This window comes from Centrocercus urophasianus, unplaced genomic scaffold (genome assembly GCF_019232065.1).
Source record: "Centrocercus urophasianus isolate 14NV4802_14NV808 unplaced genomic scaffold, USGS_Curo_1.0 seq_22, whole genome shotgun sequence".
In the NCBI taxonomy this organism is placed as follows: Eukaryota; Metazoa; Chordata; class Aves; order Galliformes; family Phasianidae; genus Centrocercus; species Centrocercus urophasianus.
Window position 1 is genome coordinate 18,677,385 of NW_024884778.1, and position 22,092 is coordinate 18,699,476.

General features: G+C 46.7%; 1 protein-coding gene across 15 annotated transcripts in view; it reads right to left on the reverse strand.

Moving 5' to 3' along the window:
* LOC122162735 (6-phosphofructo-2-kinase/fructose-2,6-bisphosphatase 4) overlaps nucleotides 1–22,092 on the reverse strand; it is a 43,720-nt gene that overhangs the window by 12,551 nt on the left and 9,077 nt on the right. For 6 of the 15 annotated variants that reach the window (XM_042823342.1, XM_042823337.1, XM_042823343.1 and 3 more), the window contains exons 1-10: nucleotides 18,040–18,164; nucleotides 11,944–12,060; nucleotides 8,741–8,837; nucleotides 6,461–6,527; nucleotides 5,294–5,368; nucleotides 4,365–4,421; nucleotides 3,920–4,041; nucleotides 2,557–2,764; nucleotides 1,846–1,992; nucleotides 1,096–1,200 (exon numbers count right to left, since the gene is read on the reverse strand). In XM_042823342.1, the coding sequence (XP_042679276.1) occupies nucleotides 1,096–1,200; nucleotides 1,846–1,992; nucleotides 2,557–2,764; nucleotides 3,920–4,041; nucleotides 4,365–4,421; nucleotides 5,294–5,368; nucleotides 6,461–6,527; nucleotides 8,741–8,837; nucleotides 11,944–12,060; nucleotides 18,040–18,148 (1,104 nt within the window). In that variant the 5' untranslated portion in view covers nucleotides 18,149–18,164. Of the gene's footprint in view, nucleotides 1–1,095; nucleotides 1,201–1,845; nucleotides 1,993–2,556; nucleotides 2,765–3,919; nucleotides 4,042–4,364; nucleotides 4,422–5,293; nucleotides 5,369–6,460; nucleotides 6,528–8,740; nucleotides 8,838–11,943; nucleotides 12,061–12,836; nucleotides 12,871–14,945; nucleotides 14,968–18,039; nucleotides 18,165–22,092 lie in introns of those variants that run through there. The other 9 variants (XM_042823340.1, XM_042823352.1, XM_042823344.1 and 6 more) reach the window with 4 other exon arrangements.

Genomic DNA, 22,092 nt, shown 5'->3' on the forward strand with positions numbered 1-22,092 from the left:
TTTCCTTAAATTAAAAGCCACCAATTGGATCCTCCCTGTATCAAAGAGCAGATGTACTGAAAAAAAATCTCCTTGGTGGAAGAGCTTTATTAAGTTAGACATTACATTCAAGATTTTCCACAAAACCCCCGGATTTCATTCAGAATGTCAGCAAGCACACAGGTGAAGGCTCACACCACGGCTGGCCCTGCCTGCAGAGCTGCTTGTGACCAACAGGGTGATTCCCCATCCGAGAGGAGGCTTCCATCAGAAAAACAAATGCTTCTTGTTCAAATGGATTAGGAGAACTTTGCAGCTTAATGGCTGCTTCATTAGTGAGACAGAGGTCACACCTGTGAGAAGGCTGCTCTTATCACAGCGATTACTTTTGACTGCTGGGCAAAGACGACCTCGGAGCTCCAGTTCCTCATTATCACTGAGGGTGTGGAGCAGCTGCTGCAATTACCTGCCTGCCCTGCTGCCCCGATCCGCAGCCTTCAGCGCCAGCACACAGGCCATGTGGCAGCTGCTAGCTGCTCCACTGTGATGGCTTTGCTCTAGAGAAGCTGCCGGCAAGTTATTTTCCCAGAGGCAAGGAGTTTATTGAAGTGAGAGACCCATCCATATGGCTATGGATTTCTGCAGCTTTTCATCCAGAACTGAATGCAAAATAACCATTACTGACAACAGCAATGAATAAAGGCAATCCTGCAGCACGTTTGCACAGGCAGTGTGCTGAAGCCTTGCAATCAGTTTTCCTGTTACATCACTGCAGGACCAGCATAAAATCAACGCTTACAAAATCAAATACCTCAACTGGTTTTCCCAATCTATTATTTTTCCAAGGTCTGAATCAAACGAAACGGACTGGAATCATAGAATGGCCTGGGTTGAAAAGGACCACAGTGATCATCTAGTTTCAAACCCCCTGCTGTGTGCAGGGTCGCCAACCATCAGACCAGGTTGCCAGAATCAGTCCTTAAATGCTCCTATGTGACTTCCAATGGAGGAGAGCACAACTTTTTTGGGAAAGAAAAATTCTTTAATGAAGTCAGCATGCCTGTATTAGAGACGATGAGGAAGTCAGTCACCCTGGGAGAAAAGAAAGCAGCATACCTCTCCTTTAGGGTATCTGTATCTGTATTTGTCCTGGTCTCTCAGTGCAAACTCAAGAGGGTAATTTTCCTGTATTTCTTCATATGTCATTTCTTCACACACTCCCTACAGGTAACAAAAGTAATGACAACGTGCCCATTCCCAACAGTGCAAAAAGCAGATATCACTTAACAGTAAAATCATGTGTAAATATAACTTAACACTTTTTTTTTTTTTTTTTCCCTCACTCTGACAATTAAGAGAGAGAATCTTTAGGCACAATGAACAGGACACTTAGCTGGACCCAGACACTGGTGGAATCAATCACTAAATTACTGCATGAATCATTAAGCCAGCAGGAGTGAAGCTACACACGTTGGCAGCAGGGCCATCGCATGGGCTGTGTTACCTACAGCAGCCCTGTGCTACAGGTGCAGCTGGGTGCTGCCAACCAGCAACGCTTTTTTGTTTTTTCTTCTGGTTTTTTCCTCTCCCTTCCAACCCCCACCTACTAATAACAATCTCTTGGCACTGTTTCTTCTCCTGAGGGATGGTTTACTAGGAAAGACAAACCAGAGCTATGACAATTCTTAAATTAATGATTCTTAAATTTTAATAAAACATTTAACAGGAAAGAATCGCAATTTTCTAGCAACCAAATCCACCCCCCAGTTGACTTTCTATCACCTAAAAAGCACATCGTTACCAGATGATGTTTCCTGCATCCCCAGCAAACAAAGCAACCTTTCAGACATTCAGAAAAGAACTTACTGCATCTATCTCATTCAAAACCTTCCACTGCTCGTAAGGCACTCCCAAAGCTTCAGCAGTTTGAATCGTCCTTTTCATCTGGCTGGTCCAAACCTTCAGATCCTTGATGTTTTGCTCATTAATAAACTGTGCCAAGCTCTTGGCAAACTGCAAGGAAAGCCATGAGATATTGGATGAGGGCTCAGAAGCAACATACTGTGTCAAATTGGAAGCCACAAGCTTTAGCCCCTGCAAGCTCATTATAACTTTGCCACACGGCTCTGTCAAGGCTTTTGCTAAAAGCATGTTCTGTTAAGCCAAGGGGAAACCCTGGAGGGAGGGAGAGGAGTAAAAGGAAGTCATTTATTCTGCCATCCCCTCTTTCACCTTTAGGAATTTTTCCTTCACTTTTAACTTGTGAGCTTCACAGGTCGGCCAACAAGGCAGGATTTTACAAAACTACAATCAAAATTAAAGCCTCCCTGACAACTGCTTTGTGCTCTAGGAGAAAGAGAAATTCCAATCAATAACAAAAGAGCTTCTACCCAAGCACAACACACAAAGTGTCCCCGTTCAGTTCCCACTACCCACATACACAGCTAAGAAATCCTTTAAGACATGAAGAGTGAAGGGATGCAGAGCCAAAAGCCGTAATAAGGCAGCACAAACCACACACACGTGCACAAATGTAAATAAAACCAAAGCCACCTTGCTCTGGAAGGACTGACTTACTTCTTTCCCCCTGACAGACAGCCCAGGATCCCCTCCTATTCTCCCCTTCAGATTGAGTTCACTTTCTCCATGTCGACAGAGGTAGATTGACCGAGGGGTCACATGGATGTTCATGAGGTAGTAGACAATCCGGCTCTGGATGTGATCCATCACTCTGTTCACAAGGTAACTCCTTCCAACATCCATAATTTTAATGTAAGAAAGATCCCTTTCATGAGCAAACAACAAGAAAAAACAATAAGATCCCACATAGTTTCTGGTAGAATAAAACAAAGGGGCAATGAGCCACAGCAACAGAGTAACCCTCAGTTACCCCTGGAATAACCGTCAGTACCACAGGCCCATCCTCAAATGATGACAGAAACAAAGCAGTCATCTGGAAGCACCAGATGAATTCTACTCCCCCTGCACCACAGAGGTTATAATTTCAGTTTTCACTCCTCTTTGTCCTTTCTCATCTCAGAGCAGCATCCGTAAAGGACAATAAAAGCCTAACAGACTGAAAATAACCACCCTTTTCTTCAAGCACCATAATAAACCAAAACACTTTACAATGAAGCCAAATGGAGGCGGTGAGAAGCAGGTACCATCACCTCACCTTCAACTGCATTCTGTGAAGTCAGCCACTGCTGTTCCACATGGCCACAACCACTAGGTCCATCACAGATGTTTCATGCATGAGCTGATCCGACTGCATCAGCTTTACATTGTTCCCACTCAATTACATTAAAACGTAGCTCAGCCTTCCTTATAGCCCTGAACCTGAAACCAACCAGGAGGTCTGACACGAGTGTGGCTCAGAATGAAATCCTGGTTCCTTTTCACTTGATTCATCCCTACCTTACTTTCAGTCACCAAAAGTTAATGAAGAACAATTCAGTGCTGTGGCAAGAAAGGAAATGATCCCGGTATGAAAGTTTCTCATAGGCTACACGTACAGGATTATTTGCAAAGGTAAATAAAGTAAGAAGTCACATTTTTAAGACTGATGTGATAAAAACATATCCTCACCACATCAACAAAGTAATTTATGTTTACAAATCAGTCGGGTCTCCCTATCCATTAAAACAAAAACAAAACAAAAACAAACAACAACAAAACACTATGGCTCATCTGGAACAATTTATAAAGCGTTGGCTCCATCCCAGAAGAATCACACCATTCTCAAGTAGGAAAAAATCAGAGGAGCACTGTCCCAGAACAAAATGTAAGGCAGTTATCCCTCACATTCTAGCTTACCTGCAGAAACAGAGCTCAAGCTATGAAAAGCACAGCCAGAAAGCCTTCACCCCAACACAGGATCGCCCGTCCCCTGATGGAACAACTTCATGTAATCCAGCTGTGATCACAGTGCTGCACTTACTTGTCAAGATTTTCATCTAACGTCTCATATGAGTTCTTGTAGCACTCTATTCTTTTCATGAAGTCTTCTGTTGCTTCATCATTACTACAGTCAACGTAGTCAGGACTACCCAGCTTCACTTGCTGTTCAAAACAGGAACGAGAGAGCAGTGCATGGGTTACCTTCCCTTTCCAATGTAGGTTTAAACAAATGGGGGAGGATGAACATGACACAAAAGCTCTTTTTCTGCAGATACTGCTCTACGTGTATTCTAATTAAGAGCTAATTTTTAACAAATTTAACTTCTGAGTTAAACGTGTAGATGAGAAAATAAAGGCAAACTGTTTCATTAATAGCAACTAATGGCTTTCATGACTGGAAGTTCTCATAATGTGCCTCCAGAAATACTGAGATACTCTACAATCTCGTGATTTCAGGAAGTTAAAGCCAACTCTCCTGTACTCACCACAATGTTTGCAGCAATGACCTCTGGATCGACACACACTGACTCAACAAAAAACGTCTTCAATCCCAACAGGAAGCCACATGAACAGAAAGAAGGAAGAAAGCAGCTGAATTGAAATGCCTCTGGACACCAACACGCACAGTCAGCAGCCTGAGCAGCTCCATGCTAACCCTTCTCTATCAGAGCCTGCCTTACACTTCCCTTCCCTCGCTCAGGCATCCCGTTTCTCCAGACCTACTCAGCAAAAACTGCTGGTCTGCTGTTTCCTGAAGCTTTACACCGTTTTCCACAACAATGTGGAACAATTTTGGAATGAAAAAAAATTAGCATGAAAGAGTGAGAAATAAATGGGGAGAATGCAGGTTCAGCCATGCAAAAATTAACTAATGCTTCTGAAAGAATAAAGTAGGAACATTTCAAGTAATGGGGCAGCCTCACTAGGTTTGTTTGGCTGTCTTAAAGGCATATGGAGATGCAAAGCTAGGGCAAAGGGAAGGTTACTGGAGAACAGCTAAACACAAAGCAACCCTGGACAGAAGGCAGAAAGCTGGAAGCCTTTGGCTTACACAGAACTACACGCATTTCCTTATGTCTTTCTGCAGGAAAAATCTCACCTGCACTAAGAACCACCATGTAAATAGTTTTTGCTAACAGTAGGCTGAGAATTACACATCCAGGATGACACAAGCAAAGCATTGCAGAGATTAGTTCCTAACACTGCAACATTAAGGATAAGGAAAACGAAGATGAGGTGACTCTGCATCACAAACAGTGCTCAGGGACACAACACACACCACTGACTACACATCTAGCAGCAGCTGCCTGCCACGGTACACTTGTTAACTCAGTGCAGACAAGGCAAGGGGAGCAAAATGGCACTGCCCTGCTCGGCCAGGCACGAGCTCAGAGCTCTTCTGCTTTTGACTCACCTTGTATCCATTTTCTTCACCAAATTTGTAAATGGTTTCTCTGCGTTCTCGAGTTGTGTTCGTAGCATCAAAGACCTACAAATGGTTACAGAGAAAGAGAGAGGAATTAAAGCATAACAGCCTGTGGAAAGCACTGTGTCAGGGACAATAAATACAAGGGTTCCAAGTCTCAGTGTGAAGGAAAGCCATGAAAACACTTTCCCTTTCCTCCAATCCACTTCCTTTTAAGTCAGAACACTGCCATTCCCTGAAAACAAATAAACCAACCTAAACAACCATAAAAAGAAACTCAGCATCTGATTCCAGGTTGTGCTCAGTCTGACCAAAGGAGATCCCAAATGGACGCGTTACATTTCCATGGAATACACAGAAAGGCAACTCTGAATTTGCAGTCTGTGGTCAGACAGTAAGAGACAGACACAGGACAGAATCTCCTGGCCCATACAGCATTAGTTTTGTATCAATCCTGCAGTACGGACAAAAAGATGCTGAAATCAGTGTTACTGAAAATGCTAGGGTAAAACTATCAGCAGAATACCAGCAAGGCCACTAAACCCTGCCTGCTGGTTGCAAGAAAATATGTAGCAATCTTTAAAAAAACACCTTCAGCTCTGAGCATTGCAGCATTTCACCACACCACAAGATAAAGGCGACCTCCCAGAACTTGCATTTTGCGTTCTGTCATCACATACTCAGATATACCATGATGTACCTTGAGTTTTTCTTGCTGTCTTCAGAGATCACTCCGCTATCAATAACACAGCAGCCAAGCAATACCTAGGGTGCTTTCTGCTCAATAAATCTTTTCACTTGAAACACTACCAAATTAAAACAAAAACAAAAAAAACCCAACAAACAAAAAAGTGCAGCCAAAAGAGACCCAGGCAGCGTTTAGCAGTATGTTGCATAGGGTGGAGAAGGGAAATGGTTCTCTTCGTATAACCCTGTCCCCTGCTAACCCCTCAAATGTGACTGCACAGTATAACCATCACCCTGAACTTCAGCCCTCCTTTCACTGCAGCAACAGGGCAGATCTAACACACAGTCATCACAGAAGACAATCTGACAGACCACAGAGACACCGGAATCACTCACTGCGCGTTGCCCAGGACAGACCCTGGTTTGTAGAGAAACAGTTCAAGAACTCATCTTCATCAAGACACTTACAGCCACGTGCCCATTCTCTTCGCTGAGGTACTGCCGGACGTCGTTCAGCGCCGCTAAGGCACACTGCCTTAAAAATGAAAGAGAAGGAATCACAAACGCCAGTAAAAGTCATCTTACGAATGCACTTACGCCCTGTGGTCAAAGTGACCTGGAGACGTTGGCTCATCTCTCTTAAAGCACGCACTGCCAATCAGTCACCCCGAGAAACCAGGGAACGTGAGCAGAGGTGAACCAAGCTAGGGAGAGCAGAGATGGCTGTGCTCATCTGCCTAAAAGAAAGCAGTGCTCCTCTAGGACACCGACTGCAGCAACACAGAGCAGCTTCCTCATCTGATTCTCAAAAAAAGAGAAAAGCAAATCAACTTCAGCCATTTATCTTGTGCCTCTAACCTTCCCAACCTTGGTGATTCTATGATTGGTCAGTAACCTACTGCTTCTCTTTTACCTACTGTGCCACAATTGTGTACGTCAAAAAAACCTGTCTGAAAAAAAGAGTGAAACAAAGTCAGTGCCTAGCAGAGAGAACAGAAACCTCACTGCAGGCACCTATCCAACATGATCTGTCAAGGACACGAGCACCACAGAACTCCAGTGCCAGCACTGCACACCTGTGTGAGATCTGGACAAGGACAAACTCACTCACAACTTCCCTACGTCCCCAATGCCGGTGTTATTTCTGAAGTCCATTATGATTTCTAACACACAAATAATGCTGTGCAGCACTGTTAGCACCACGTGCCATTTACTCGTGCACAGAGCACAGCCCTACTTATTTAAAAAAAGAAAAACTACAATCTTTTTGAAGTGCCAACCTAAGAATCTGCCCATTTCAATAGCTCTTCTATGCATCTGTGCTCTGTTTTGACTTCCAGACTGAGATGTATCACTCTCCCAGATTACATTCTGCACGCACAGCTTTATCTTAAAGTGTTTCAACCCTGACAGTATTTCCACATTAGCACGGTTAACAGATGTCAGGTACAGAGATTCATCGTCAAACCTTCACTAAATAAATATAAACTCACTGCTGACAAAGCAGATCAGCTCACACAGTCCATTTCACCTTCTGTTCCCCACCATTTAGTCTAACAGGTGACACGGAGGCACACGAAAGGTTTTGTTCTACCTCTAAACAAAAGGCAGGGGCTTGCATGGCAAATGCATTGCTCAGCTACACTGTGGTCCCCAGCAGGCTGGAGGCTTTTATGCAAGTCGTTGTCCTTCAGCAGTAAGCAGTCCTCAAATGCTGCTGGAGTGGAATGGGGGGGTAAGAGAACAAGGACAAGCAAAGGGGAGCCACAAAAGAAAGTTCAGACATTTCTGTTGCCCGAGCCAAAGCCATTAAGAACAAAATACACTGTATTTTAAGCAGTCTGAACAAATGCTATTTCCACTCCTTGAGAACTTCTTTTATTTGTTGTTTCATGCTGTAGTCTCTTAAACGCACAGAAAAATAAACAACGAAGAGAACTGAAAAATCATCCCAGTGGATATTCCATAACAGGGGCAGCTCCCTCTCGCTCTGACCTTCTCTCCTCTGCCATTTCTTCCACAGGTCTTTCCTCTAAGCTGAAGAACAGAGATTTTCCATGCAACAAGGGGTCCCACATGCTTTGTCTGGCACAAATGTCCACACCTGGCTCACCTTGCTCTGCACAGTTTTAGAACAGCAAAGCATGGCACCCACTGAGGCACTGTGCTGGTCAAGCACACGATGCACACATATGGTAACCAAGAAGAGAACCTCAGGGAGAGAATACTTGTGTGCCACTTCTTGAGTGGATAATGACAGACATGCAGGCAAAAACATGATGTGCAAACCCAAAATAAAAGAAACTATGTGATTTCTTTTCTCTGTGATCCTCACAAAAGCTCTGAAACAGCCTTATATGGGCAGCAGAAAGGTCACGTCCAATAGCTGGTATTTTACACAAAGAAAATAAGAAGAATATTCTCCTTTGGTTTTGAGTGAAAATTTGCAGGAATATCTATATAAACAAAAGCCTGCCCAAAAGGCAAAAAGAATCACATTCAAGTATTTGTCTGCTGCGTATTTTGATACTTCAGCTGAAGCAATTAAGAAAAATAATAACCCAATTGTTAAGTAGCATGAAGAAATCACCTTTTCATCTTTCCTAGAGTACTCTTCCTTCTCTATTATTACATCTATGTCTTCTTTGGTACATAGAAGTTAAGCCTAAAGCAGTCTCCAAGAGCAAACACACAGGGTGCCATTCCAATACAGCCAGCTGTGCACAGACAAACATGCCCAAAACTTACTTCCTGATTTTCAACCCTTCTTCATTGTCAGGCAGGAAGAATTCAAAAGATTTGTACTTCTTCACCAGATCTCGACGATACTGACCAACATTGAACTCTGCAGAGAAGAGCACTGTGTTAGTAGAAGCCAAGAGGATAACAAGGATCAACATTATGACAGCTTTGAAACCAAACCACCTCCAAGCATAAAATAATTTAGCAGGTACCAAGGTGACATATCACACATCATTTCTGTTGGGTTTGTTTGTTTGTTTGTTTAAGAACCCTGTTCAAATAGCTCTGCTCCTTAAGGATCTCTGTACCCATTTCACAGCAACTCCTGCTGCTTTCATCTTACTACAATCTGCTAACAGTGGTCAACAAAAGCTACTCCTTATCTGGGCAAAGGTCCTGTGGGTCTCAGTGCCAGATGTGGGATTAGGGCAGGGCAGTCCTGTTTTGTCACACAGCAGGCAGTGACACTGCACCCTCATTAACTTCATTCAACAGCTCTTAAAGTGGGTCCCTGTAGTGCAATTAATGTTTAACTTGTTTTCTGACCTATAGGTTTTTTTCTGCTGAACTGCAATGCAGTTTTGTTTAACATGAGATAAACAAGTACTCTGTTTGAGAAGCTTCAGGGCATCAGTATTTGCCAGACTTCTGCACAGAGGAAAAAGGAATGACAGACATCATTGCTGGGACATAATAAAGAATGAGACTCAGGATGAAAGAGTTCAACCTTAAGTTTTCCTAACAGAAGCTTACATACACATCTCTGTTTGGATGGCAGGGCAGGAGGACAAATAAACATTATTTATCCCCTTCCAAAAGGGAAGTTTTGTTGGAATCCCACAGCGCTGATGTATGACACGGATGACAGAACAAACCAGGCTGTTCTGTCACAGACTTAACGAACGTTGGCCATGCTTTTTCCTGTAGCTGGTAAGCCCTCGTAAGAAAAACAGGAGATGCGAGTTCAGACAGCCAGTGTTGCCACAGCCCTACACAACAACAAAAATAAAACACCTGGTACCAAAAAACAGCTACTGCAGGAATGTAATGCACAGCAAAGGAAAAGTGCTGCCCAGCACCACAACCATTCGTCCTTATCACCAGCATCCACCTCGGGGGAGAAGTTTTACAGCATAACTGCTATCACAACCTCACAGCCAAAACTATTCCACAAAGCTTGCCAAAGGGTAGCATCCAAAAATCCCAGTGAAAGACAGCTCTGTTAGGCAGATACCTGACCTCCTTTCCTTCCCAGAGCCCAGACAAAAGCCCTTTGTAGTTGTAAGCATTTCAAACTCTTAGCGACAAAGGATTTTGGAAGGAACAAAAGACAGAAACCAGAACCGAGGGCTTAAAGGATTCCAACAGCATAAACGACTCAAATATTCAAACAGCAAAACCCGGGGCTGTTTACCTTCACCGTCTGGTCTTAAACTTGTGCTTGAAGTCCATTATGTGAAAAGACACCGTTTGTCTTTTCTCTGCTTTACATAGACTAGAAGTTGTAACCATCCGTCTCAGAGGATAAGGATGCGTACTGTATTAAGTACACGCCAATTTCAAGGCATTAAGAGCCACAGTGTAGCAGATGTGAGGAATAGCTGCCACATATCCCAACAACTGGAAGCAGGAGGCAATGCGTCATCTAGTCCAGCAGGGAGGTATCTCAAGTTATCTCAGCTTCAGTACAATTACATCGCTGATGACACAAACAACAAAGGTCGGTGGTTTCCTACGAAAGTCCCAAGGCATCTGACAAAAGCAAAGCAGAAGCAGCAGCCTCCAATGGGAGCCCAGATACCAGCTTCACGTTGCATGCCTCTGTAAAATCAGGCAGCAGTGCTGTAACTGCTGCTCGTTAAGCACAATACAAACATCTGATGTGCTGCTTACAGCAGGGCACAACACTCCCTGTACCTGAGGCAGGGCACCATTTCTTGTCTTACTGTATGCAGGACAAATTCAACCAAGCACGAGTCAGAGGTGGGCAATATTTCATCACTCAGTACTACAGCTGTGCTCTGCAAAGTTCACAAAGCTGGCTGCTCAACGCTGTGACACAAACACATAACATGTAAATTGAACACGTGCATGTACACATCTAACATGCATTTAAATCGGTTTGGATGCAGGCTAACATCTTTAGACCTCTATTCAGTGGCAGCCTAATGGACAAAACTCAAGTCCCTAAAAATTGGATGCAGCCACATCAGAAGGGTGCACCAGTGTGACAAGACAGAACTCACTGGAAGTGATCAGAAGAATTCTGTAGACTCCCACACTCAAGGAACAGAACCTTCTCCACGATGCCTCCATTAAACAAAACACATCAGGTAACTTTCTAAGAATTTACGAAAGCTGAACTCCAAAACCCACGTCCTAGAATCCAACAGCAATTTAAATACAGCTCTTCATCTGGACTTTTCAGGATGACTCAAACTCTGAACAGCTGACTGTCCATTCTTCAGTACACTCTCCTACATTTCATGTTATTTCAATGATTAACTAGCTGTAACTGTAAAGCCACCATTTCTGCACAGAACACTAAAACACATCATTGTCTTCTACACACATACACAGAAAGCAAGGAGAGTTTGCTGCTCAGAACCTCAAATGGATTTAGGTCTTGTTCATCAATCTAGGCCTGCAAGATGCCACAAAGGCTCAGGAATGAAACACATTAGGGCAGAACTGGTCTGAGTCTCTCCTCCCAGACATGCATAAATTCCTTCAGAGCGATAACAAGCGGCCAGCTGTGTTCCATGGGGTCGTAACGTTCAAAGACAGAGCTGCAATCCATTCCACAAATGCAATTAAACAACATTACATATAAATTGCACACTGCTCAAAGTTCACAAAGGGAATGGAGAAGCCAGAACTTCAACCCAGAAGCGCTGACTGCTGCTCCGCTCACAAAGGTGCTTCCTTTTCAGCCCAATGCAACGAAGAGGGAAAAATAAGGCAGCTAAGGATAAGGGCAAAGTTGACTTAGCCATCTGTTACAACACGGAGGTAAACGAGCAGCCACCAGAATACGAACATCAGAACAGAACAGCGAATCTGTGTATGCTGCTGCTGCAAAAATAAACAAACACGGTGACACAGCACGAGTCCAAGTAGCCAACAGTCACATCAGGCTACAAAATCATTTGGAGTTAGGCTGGTAAAACACTGAACCTCAGCCCTGCAAACAAAATTAAGTCCATCACCTTTTGTAGGCACTCCAATCCAGTTTAAATAGCGTGTCAGCTTTTTTGAGATGTAGGTTTTTCCTCTTGCTGGCAGACCCACCATGACAATCAGCGTAGGGCAGTTGGTCATACATACTGAAAGACAAAAACAAACTGGGGTTATTCACCGGGACGTTTCCCCAAAACAAAGGCTCACGTGGCAGTGGAAAACGACAACTCCGTGTGCTCTCCAAGGCAGTGACGGTTCAAGCAGCTCATGCACAACGTTCCCCTCTTTCAGGGGATTTCCTCAGCAGCACAGTGACTGAGGTTCGCAGGCTGAGTGGAATCTTAGAAGGGCAGAACAGCGGCAGTGCAGTGCTGGACACGTGAGCTGCAGGGGCAGCAGAGGAGGAACCCCCGTATTTGCATCCATGTTTCAAGACACACAAAAACAATGACAGCAAAAAGGTCACTGATGTCTAACAGGCCTGCCCACCTTGGCCCAGAGCTTGCATTGAAAGGAAACAGCAAGGTGCACACCGTTTGTAAATCCCTGACAGCATCTCAGTGCTGCTCAAGCCTTTCTTGGTTTTGAGCAAAGCGAGCAGCATGACAGATGCAGCTTAATACATTTTGGTGCTCCCTGTTTATCCCTTTCCCTCTAAATACTGTTAATGACAGCCCCATTTCAATGCCCTTGGTTGGTTAACAGCAGGCATGGAGCACAAGTATTCCGGGCAATTCAGCACAATAATCCGATGCACAGACATGGATAAACTCTCCCATATCAAAAGCAGAGCTTTTAATTAGAAAAACAACAACTCCATCCAAAGTTGGAGGAATTTACAGCTGCGGTCTGAACACCTTGAGGCATTCCTTTCAAATGACAAGTTTTTTTGAACACTCCAACAGTACAAAACTACGGATACCTTGCATGAATCTATCACTGATACAAGGAACTGCCTAAAAAGAAAGAACACAGTAAAGATTAAAGTCCACAGGTTCCCCATCCCGCATTTCAAAGGGAATTAACTCGCATACCACAATCCACACAAGCGTAGCTTTCCTCCATCCCCTGACAGCAGAGTCAACTTGTTCTAAACCACCACACCAAAATGTCATGCTGGGAAGTGTGATCAAGTTGTACTATGATTGCCTGAGATTCCCAAAGCCTGGGCAGGGCCCCATCCCACTGTATTATATGCATGAATCTTGGGCAACAAACCCATCAGAAAAGAATAAACAGGTCAGCAAAGACAGATGTGCTTTCTTAAAATCACGATTAAAAAAAGAGAAAAAACAAAAATATAGACCACTTCTCAAGGGGGAGGGGGAGAGCAAAAGCTACACCTGACCTCAAATCCATTAAAGAGACTGCCACTCCATGCACTGAACGTGATGGAGTGCAAACTAAAGCAGACCCACTCACACAGATGCAACAGTCCAGAAAAACTGATGAAAGCCCTCCAAGTCAGCTCTCCTGCACCCAAGCCTGCTAACAAGAAGGACCATGATTTCTTGTCCATCTTCCACTCTTCCCTGGATGGAAGAAAGCAAGCAGGCTGTAGGGAAACAAAGCCTGAGGGGCGCAAAGAGGACAAAACTCACTGAGGACAAAACTCACAGAGCCAAAGCTCTGCTGTTGGCTTTAAGAGCAAAAAAATGAAATCATGAGATACAAGAACACCCTGAGACATGAAAAGTTTTAAGGGAAGACATTGTTCCTTGAAAGGTCCTTCATCTGAAATGGCCACCTCGAGTTTTAAACCATCTTCCAAGGTAAGCAGGGAAATAAGTGTTGCAAAAGCAACGATGAAGAAGGATCTGCATGGAAAGGTTACACATGCTGCCTTGGGTCCATCTGCTCTCCAAGGGACCTGAGGGACTCAAGCAGGCAACTTCACTCACACAAAGCACAGTTTCCCAAAGGGCAGCATGTCCAGACTGCCTCCATTCTCCTCTCCCCGTAATGACACCAACTCAGCCATCCCACAGAACATCTGTCTCTCGATAATGGGCCGAGTGGAACAAAACTCAACTTTGCAAAACCAAGGGCAAGCAAATGGCCGTTCAGAGCTGCCTCTCACTGAGCTCCCATCCTGCTGCCAACACGGGTCTGTGCTCCACCATGGAACCACAGAGTGCCCCAAGGGAAGGGGCTTACCAGGATCAGAGTCCAACCCTGCACACAGGGCCACCCCAGGTGCAAGCTGAGCAACACAACAGCAAAGGCAGGGCACTCCTACTCTGCAGGGGCACCGCGCTGCCTGAGCGTGCTCCTCCTCTTTGGGGGGGGACTGCCAGCAATATGCTAACAGAAGCACACAGAGCAGCATCTTATTTCTTCTGTAGCGTTCCAAGCAACGCAGGCAAGACTCAGCAGAGCAAATGCTGGTCTTTGCTTTCTTCCTCCTCATCTGACACATTGAAAGGCTTTATGTTGCTCGTTCACTCCATAAAATAAGTCAAGTCCAAAACGATATTTAAAGTGTAATGATGCAGCAAATAGCAAAAGGTTAAAAATAAAGCAAATATTTCCCATGGTATTTGGGCAGCTGCTCTCCCAGTGAGATGCTGCCAACACTGCAAGTGGTCAGGACTGCCCAGCAAATGGCAGCGTTTGAAGTGTCAGTGTCTCAAGACTTATGCATTCCTCTAAAGAAACCAGAGGAACGGAATGGCCTGTGTTGAAAAGGACCACAATGCTCATGTTGTCTCAACCCCCTGCTATTGCAGGGTCGCCAGTCACCAGACCAGGCTGCCCAGAGCCACATCCAGCCTGGCCTTGAATGCCTCCAGGGAAATGTCTGACACCAGGATGTGAACTGATTAAAAAAAACACAAAACCAGCCAAACACAAAAGCCACCACACAAGCAGCTTCTAACTTCCGAAATTAAAAAAGCCTCTCAAATTTAACCCTTTTCCCAGTGGCACAATACCCTCCTTCCCTTTGTACAGCAACTCACCACCATCTGCCCCACGTAAACAGAACTTACAGCAGGAAAGTAGTCAGGAAGTGCAAGTTGCAGAGACTCACCTTGCATCCTCCCACTCTGAGAAAAAAAGCACACAGAAAGCACCACTCCACAAAGGACAGAGGCCAAGTGACAACATGCTGAAACATGTGAGACAGCACTTTAAAATCAAGTATCACAATTTAAGCAAAGCCATTACCTCAGTTAAAAAATAAATTAATTACATGTATACAGCAAGATGCATCTCAGTGTAGAATTACAGCTGCCACCACTATGATGTTTAACGCTTAACAATTAAGGAAAAAAGAAACTGCATGCTCATTTCTTGCTGCTTCCTGAGACTGCATTGTGAAATAATGCGAGATACAGAAGGTGGTTTTGAAACTTAAATGGGACACTGCCCAGAATTTCATTAGCCTTCCAAATCTGCACCTTACAAAATCAGAGGCAGAAGTGATTTTTTAGAAGTTTAGCTACTGCCTATTGCATTATCAATTGTCCTTTTTCACCTAAAATGAGACTCCTTCCCACCATTCCTGCTAATTTTTCAAAGCAACACATATGGCAAGAAGGGCTTTTGTACTAAGCTGCATCAAGTTTAGTGAAAGATTCCTGCTGCTTCAATGGAGCTCAGCTCAAGGCCTGCATCCTGAAACTTCGTGCTATTCCGAGGCTCACATACAACTATCTTTGGCTGTATGTCAACAGAAACACCCTTTCAAACCTCATTAGCTATACATGTTTCCCCAACTCTCTTACCCAATTTCACTATTACTAATTCACCTTTTCCCTGCTGATCAATAATGACAGTCACTCTTCTCTGCATCTCGCAAGGCAAAGTTCCCCATCCGGGTGCTCTCCGCCCCCTTTCCCCTACCTGAAGAGGTCCATCATCTTCCATTTGTCTCTCCTCTCTTTTCTCAAAATCCCAGTTTCCAGCACCACTTTGGTACGAGGGATTCCTGTTTGTTCTCTGGCCTTGTGCCACCACTTGCTTGCTGTAGGCCAACATTTGCCTCCTGCAGTTCGATGCTGCCAGCGATGGCCCCACTGTACATCCTGACCCTCAGCTTCAGCCACGTGTTGTCCTCACCTCATTCATGTTTTCTATCTTCAGCTCCTAGGACTGGGACTACAGACACGTAAAAGCATTGCCAGCTCTTAGGAAAGGCAGCCTTCATGTGATACTCCTCTTTTCTTTCTGGACCTGAGGTACATTCCCTCTGCTGTTCAAACAGCAAATAAAAACTCATGAGAATGACCAAATTCCAGCTCTGGGGAAACAAGAGCTACAAACTGCAGTTGGAATGATCTTTAAACCACAGGAAGCTCAGTGCTTATCTACTGCTCTATAAACATCCTCTGCAACTTTCGCTGTAGCATACTTTGCTGTTTATTTATAATACTTTGCCTGTAGCCCATTCACCAAGCTTGTCACAATCTGACAGCTGATGCTGAGACCACAGAATTAAGGGGCAGCTATCATAAGACTGAACACCTCCACCACCTCCAAGTATTACTTGGGTTGGTCCTTTGGAGCACTTCTCCCTCTGCCTGCCTGCTCTCGCCAGCTGTAAGACTGCAGTCTGCTGGGCACACTACATGCACTCAGAACTCCGTGCTCCTCAAAGACCTCCAGATACTCAGACCAAAAAAACCCAGAACTTCCAAGCCATGACAGCTACAACCCGGACACACCTGGCCAGGTTTCTTCCTCCTCAGGTAATTACAGGCGTTACAACTCTCAGAAAATCACTGAAAGAATACTTAGCGTGGGTCAGTCCCTTGGTACGTGGCTCTGCTGTGTCCTCCACAGAACTGGGCACAATTCTGCTCTGCCTCCTCCTAGAAAGATAAAGACTAACAAGTGCGGATAAATGTAATTAGCTGGAATGATGAACTAAAAACCCAACCGAAACAGAACTTTAGGAGCTTATCTTGCTTAAGCCAAGAAATTTAGAAGATGTCAGAGCAACTAGCTTCAGCATCTCCCCTGGAAAGCTGATCCTGAGTACAGGAAACCACCTCAGGCTCGGGCTGGCAGCTCCCGCAGCACCTCACAGAACACAGGGACCTGCAGCAGCAGAGGGTTGGAGCTGGCCAGCCCGGCACTGCCCCCACACCTCCTGCTGGGGGGTCCTGCAGCTCAGTGCTGGGCTACAGGTCTGGCTGCTCATCAGAGCACTGCATGACACGCTGTGCAGGAAACGCTGCAACACCTTTTCAGTGCGTGGGAGCAAGAGAGGTGGCTTTTGCCAAGGAAGAGCGAGTCCTGCCTCTCTCTTGGCTGTCTGCAATTATCACGGAATCACAGAATGGTTTGAATCGGAGGGGACCCTTAAGGGCTATCTGTCCAACCCCCTGTGCAGAGCAGGGACACCACAACTCCATCAGTGCTCAGAGCCCCTCCAGCCTGACCTTGGCTGTCTGCAGGGATGCAGCACCACCTCTCTGGGCAGCTGTGCCACTGCCTCACCACTTTATCATAAAAATCTTCCTTATATCCAACCTATATTCCCTCTCTTTAAATTTGAAGCCATTTTTCCTTGTCCTGTCACCGCAGACCAAGCTACAGAGCCTGTCCCTTCGTTCCCGCAGCTCCTTTAAGGCTCACACACGGCTCCAGACGTACCAGATATTCACCGCAACAGCAAACCCAAGAAAAAGCAAGGTTAAGAAAGCCGACGTCCAAATCCGGTTTTCTTCTTAACGGCTCCTCGATTACAACGCAGACTCCGTCCGTCACCACGTTACCAACGACCCGTTCTCGTTCTCGGCCTTTTCTTGCCACCCACCCGCTCCCCGCCGTGCGCAGTGCCGGCACCCCGCGGTCCCGATGCTCCGCTCGCGGCGCTCCGGCACGTCCCGCGCTCCTTCGGCGCGGCTCCGGGCGAGGCGGCACGGCGGCTCCTCCTCACGACCAACACAAAGCCCCTTTTGTCCCCAGCGCCGCCGCCACTTGGGGAGGCGGCACGGGGACTAGCCTCGGTCCGCCTCACTTTCGGTACAAACGCGCGTTTTCAAGGCGAAGCGGAGCGATCAAAACCGACCCCAGCCTCCTCCCCGCCCGGAGCAGCACGGGCCCAGGCCGCCGCTCCGAGCCGCTGTCCGCGCCGGCCCCGCCCGAGCTCGCCGCCCGCCGCCCGCCCCGCTCACCGCCGCGCTGCGCGCTGTGCCCCGCCGGCAGCCCGTTGTCGTACGGCTCCCACGTCTTCTGCAGCGGGTTCTGCGTCAGCTCCCGAGCCGGAGACGCAGCCGCCGCCATCCTCGGCCGGCTCCTGGAACGGCCCCTCGGTCCTACCTCCGCCCCCGAGGCGCGGCCGGGCCGGCGGGGCGGGGCGAGGCGGGGCTGCTGTGCTCGGGCTGCCCTTCCCGCGGCGGAGAGAATCGCGGAATCCTCAGGCTGGAACGGCCTCTGAGCGCCCTGCAGCCCGAATCCCTGCTCTGAGCAGCGACGCCACGGCCAGGCCGGGCTGCACAGAGCCGGGCTCAGCCTCGCGTTGAAAACCTCCGTCGCTGGGTAGCGCACACGGTGCCTCACCAGCCCCTCTGTAAAAGACTTCTTCCTTATATCCAGCCTAAATCTACCCTTCCTAGGCTTGAGTTGATTTCCTCCTCTTCAAGACTGGCCACAGCTTTCTACCCTTGGGGCCTGAGCTGTGTTTTTATGCTAGTGTTCTTGCAAGGGTCAGAAAATAAGGAGCAGAGAGAGGAAGGAGCAGGTGTGAGGACAGGCTGAGCTGGGGCTGTGCATCATGGAGAAGAGAAGGCTGCGGGGAGAGCTGAGAGCGGCCTGTAGGTACCCCAAGGGGCTGTAAGAAAGAAGGAGACGGACTCTTTAGCAGGGTCTGTTGTGACAGGACAAGGGGAAATGGTTTCAAGCTAAATGAGGAGAGATATATGCTGGATATAAGGAAAAAGTCTTTTACAGTAAGGGCAGCGAGGCAGTGGCACAGCTGCCCAGAGAGGTGGTGGTGCTGCACCCCTGCAGACAGCCAAGGTCAGGCTGGAGGGGCTCTGAGCACTGATGGAGCTGTGGTGTCCCTGCTCAGCACAGGGGGTTGGGATGCATGGCCTTTAAGGGTCCCTTCCTAAGGATCCTAAGCACAGCATCCTGGGCTTTCTGCGATTTCACTTTGATGACAAATTGCTTTTGTTGTTGATAAGCTTACTTATAAGATTTTTTTTAATAACCTCAGTGCAGTGCTCTTTGACTGAGAGGACTGAGGAAGTGAATACAGCAATGCTGTGCCACACCTGAGGTTTTATTTCAGACATGTTTTTCAAGGGCATTATGCTGAATTCCTAGACAAAGACAAAACAAATAAACGTAGCTCAGCAGACTCCGGATAAATGATAGCAATCATCTTCTGCACAGTCATTTTCATCAACTCCTATCCTAACACAAAGGCCTGGGAAGCAGGGCTGGTTTTTGTAGGTGAGCAGCTGGAGAGTCTGCTTTGTTTGCTACACTGAGACCACAAATAAGCCTTGACTCTTTGGAGAGGTTTTACACAAAACTTCTGCTCTCAGGGCCATGCTGAGCTGAAAGCTTACCTGCAAAAGCACTCTGCAGAAGGAAAATGCCACAGGGAAAGTTGGCCTTGGAAATGAGCTGCTGCTCAGGCACAGAAGGTGCCCGAGCCAACTAACCAAGTGTTCCTTGCTCTTTTCAAACTCCTGCCTGATGAGACAGGAAACTCTTAATGCAAGTGGTAATTATTTCTTCCAGATGAGGAAACAAAATAGAGGAGAGTGAAACAAGGCTTCTGCTTGATCACACATAAACCCTACTTTCTACCTGTAAACAGCCAATGCTGTCTTGTACGAGTTCCGCAGTATCTCCACATTACTTTCATGTGTCTCATTTCCCTGCTAAAGATGTCACTGCCTAGTCTGACAGATCATAAAGCACCCATAAAACACCCAGCATCCCCAGCTCCTGCCTTCCCACCTTTTCTCTGACAGCATCAGCTCCCTGCACGGGATGAGAAAAGAAGACTTTCCAGTCCTCCAGGTGCCCACGCCCTCACTACACCGAGTTCAACAGAGACAGGTCACGAAAAACCAGCTCATAAGCTTGTCTGCAGCGCAAAAGTTTGGCTACTTCAGATGCTATTTTAAAGCGATTAAAGGATACGCAGACAGCCAGAGGTCAGGAGTTGGGTTTACATAAACAGGATATTTACAAAGAAGTGGCTGCTCCGAGCCAAGCCCTGCAGAGCAGCACATGCAGCGTCGCGGCTCAGCACGCTCAGAGCTGTAAGTGCTGTGACAACATCCTGTTCCCACTCTCGCAGCAAAACAAGAAGCAGCTGATTCTGAGAAGTTCCTGAAATATAGAGCACACAGTAGAACCTCCAAGATAAAAAGCCACTAAACACAAGCTTTACATTTCCAGGCCCCTCTTATCATCGGTGTTGAAACAAGAGGTTTGCAATGTCAGCTCTGCTTTTTAAGAAACCAGGGCCACAAAAATGCCCGATGGGATGGAGCAGCTCCTCGTGAGGACAGGCTGAGAGCTGGGGCTGTGCAGCACGGAGAAGAGAACGCTGCGGGGAGAGCTCAGTATCCAAAGGGGCTGTAAGAAAGAAAGGGACAGACTCTTCAGCAGGGTCAGTGGTGACAGAACAAGAAGAAATGGTTCCAAGCTCAAAGAAGGTAGATTTAGATTAGATAACAAGGTTTTAACAGTGGGGTGGTGAGGCACTGGAACAGGTTGCAGTGGGTGCCCCATCCCTGGAGTCTCAAGGCAAGGCTGGACCAGGCCCTGTGCAACCTGCCTTAGCTGTGCTGTCTCTGTTCATCGCAGGGGAGTCGGATTGTATGACCTCTAAAGGCCCCTCTTCCAACCCTCAGGATCCTATGAAACTGAGCCATAAGCCAACAACACGTAGATAGCCGCTGGACGTTAAGATAATGAGATACGCCACGTTATGCGTTTACAAGCACAACACAACCCGAACACTTCCACGCCCGCAGTGCGCTGGGAGGTCGTCCTCCACCGCTCAGCCCCGCTCAGCTTCGTGTTCCTCCCTTCCAGCAGGACGAGTCCTCGCGCGGCCGGCAGGGGGCGCCCCAACGCCGCCCGGCGCCCTAACAGACCAACGCCGCCTTGCGCCCCGCGGCGCTGCCCTTGCCGGCCGTGCGCCCAGCGTCCCCCGCCGCCGGCGTTAAACCTTCGGGGTGGGAGCCGAAGCACGGCCAGCAGCAACAGATGGCCCGAACCCACGCCATGACCCTGCAAAAATTAAGTGGGGCGCTTTTGCCGTTCAGAAACCGCCGCGGGGTAGCAAAGCTTCCAGGAGTAGTGGAGTGAAATGCGCCAGCTCCGGGCTTCTGAGCGCCCCAGGCAGTGCTGAAGGTTACAGAAAGTGAGAGGAGAGAAAAGAGAAAAGCCGTCTCCTAACACTGAAGTTTTTTTTCCTTCAATCAACTGAAAAAAAAATTATTAAAAAAACAACAAAAAAAAAACAAAAAAAAACCCAGACGTAATATTTTAATGGCGAGACATCAGTCTCAGAACAAAATCTTCTCATAGCTTTGCAGACAGCAAACACTAATGAATGATACTTCACCACTGACCAAACACTTCCACTTCTCTAAAGCATTTTCTTTCCATGCTGTCACGAGGTTCATTTTTCCCCCCCAGTATGAGATATTCATTCCGCGCCTTGAGGAAACGGGCAGCATCCAACTTCCACACACATTAAATAAGCAGCAAAGCACTCCATCCAAGAGTTCTCCATTGCAATCAGCATGCTGCTGTTCTAGCCAGAAGGAGCAAGCAGAAATTTATGTAAATTACCCCATCTTTAAATAGGGATCTTCATCTCCTACATATTGCACTGGTGGGAAGAGAAACGAGCCCATACTTCCCCTCTAAGAAGCTCTGTGGATACACTTGCATTCTACAGCTTACAACTGCTCTCAGCAACCTCACCCGCACAGCACAACACAAGCTTGTTGGAGAGCAATGCAAGGAGGCACAGCAGAACACAGAAGCTGCAAAGATCATTAGCACAAATACGATTTCAGAAAGACAGACACGCACCAGGACGGTCTTCAGGCCCACACATATCTGGTATCTGCACCAGCTCCCTGCTTCCAGGCTGACTGGGTGGCTGCCTCCAGCTAACTGACAGCCTGCTGTGCTCCAGCCACAGCATTTGTACGCAGCACAGGATAATGCCAATTCCAGTTATAATG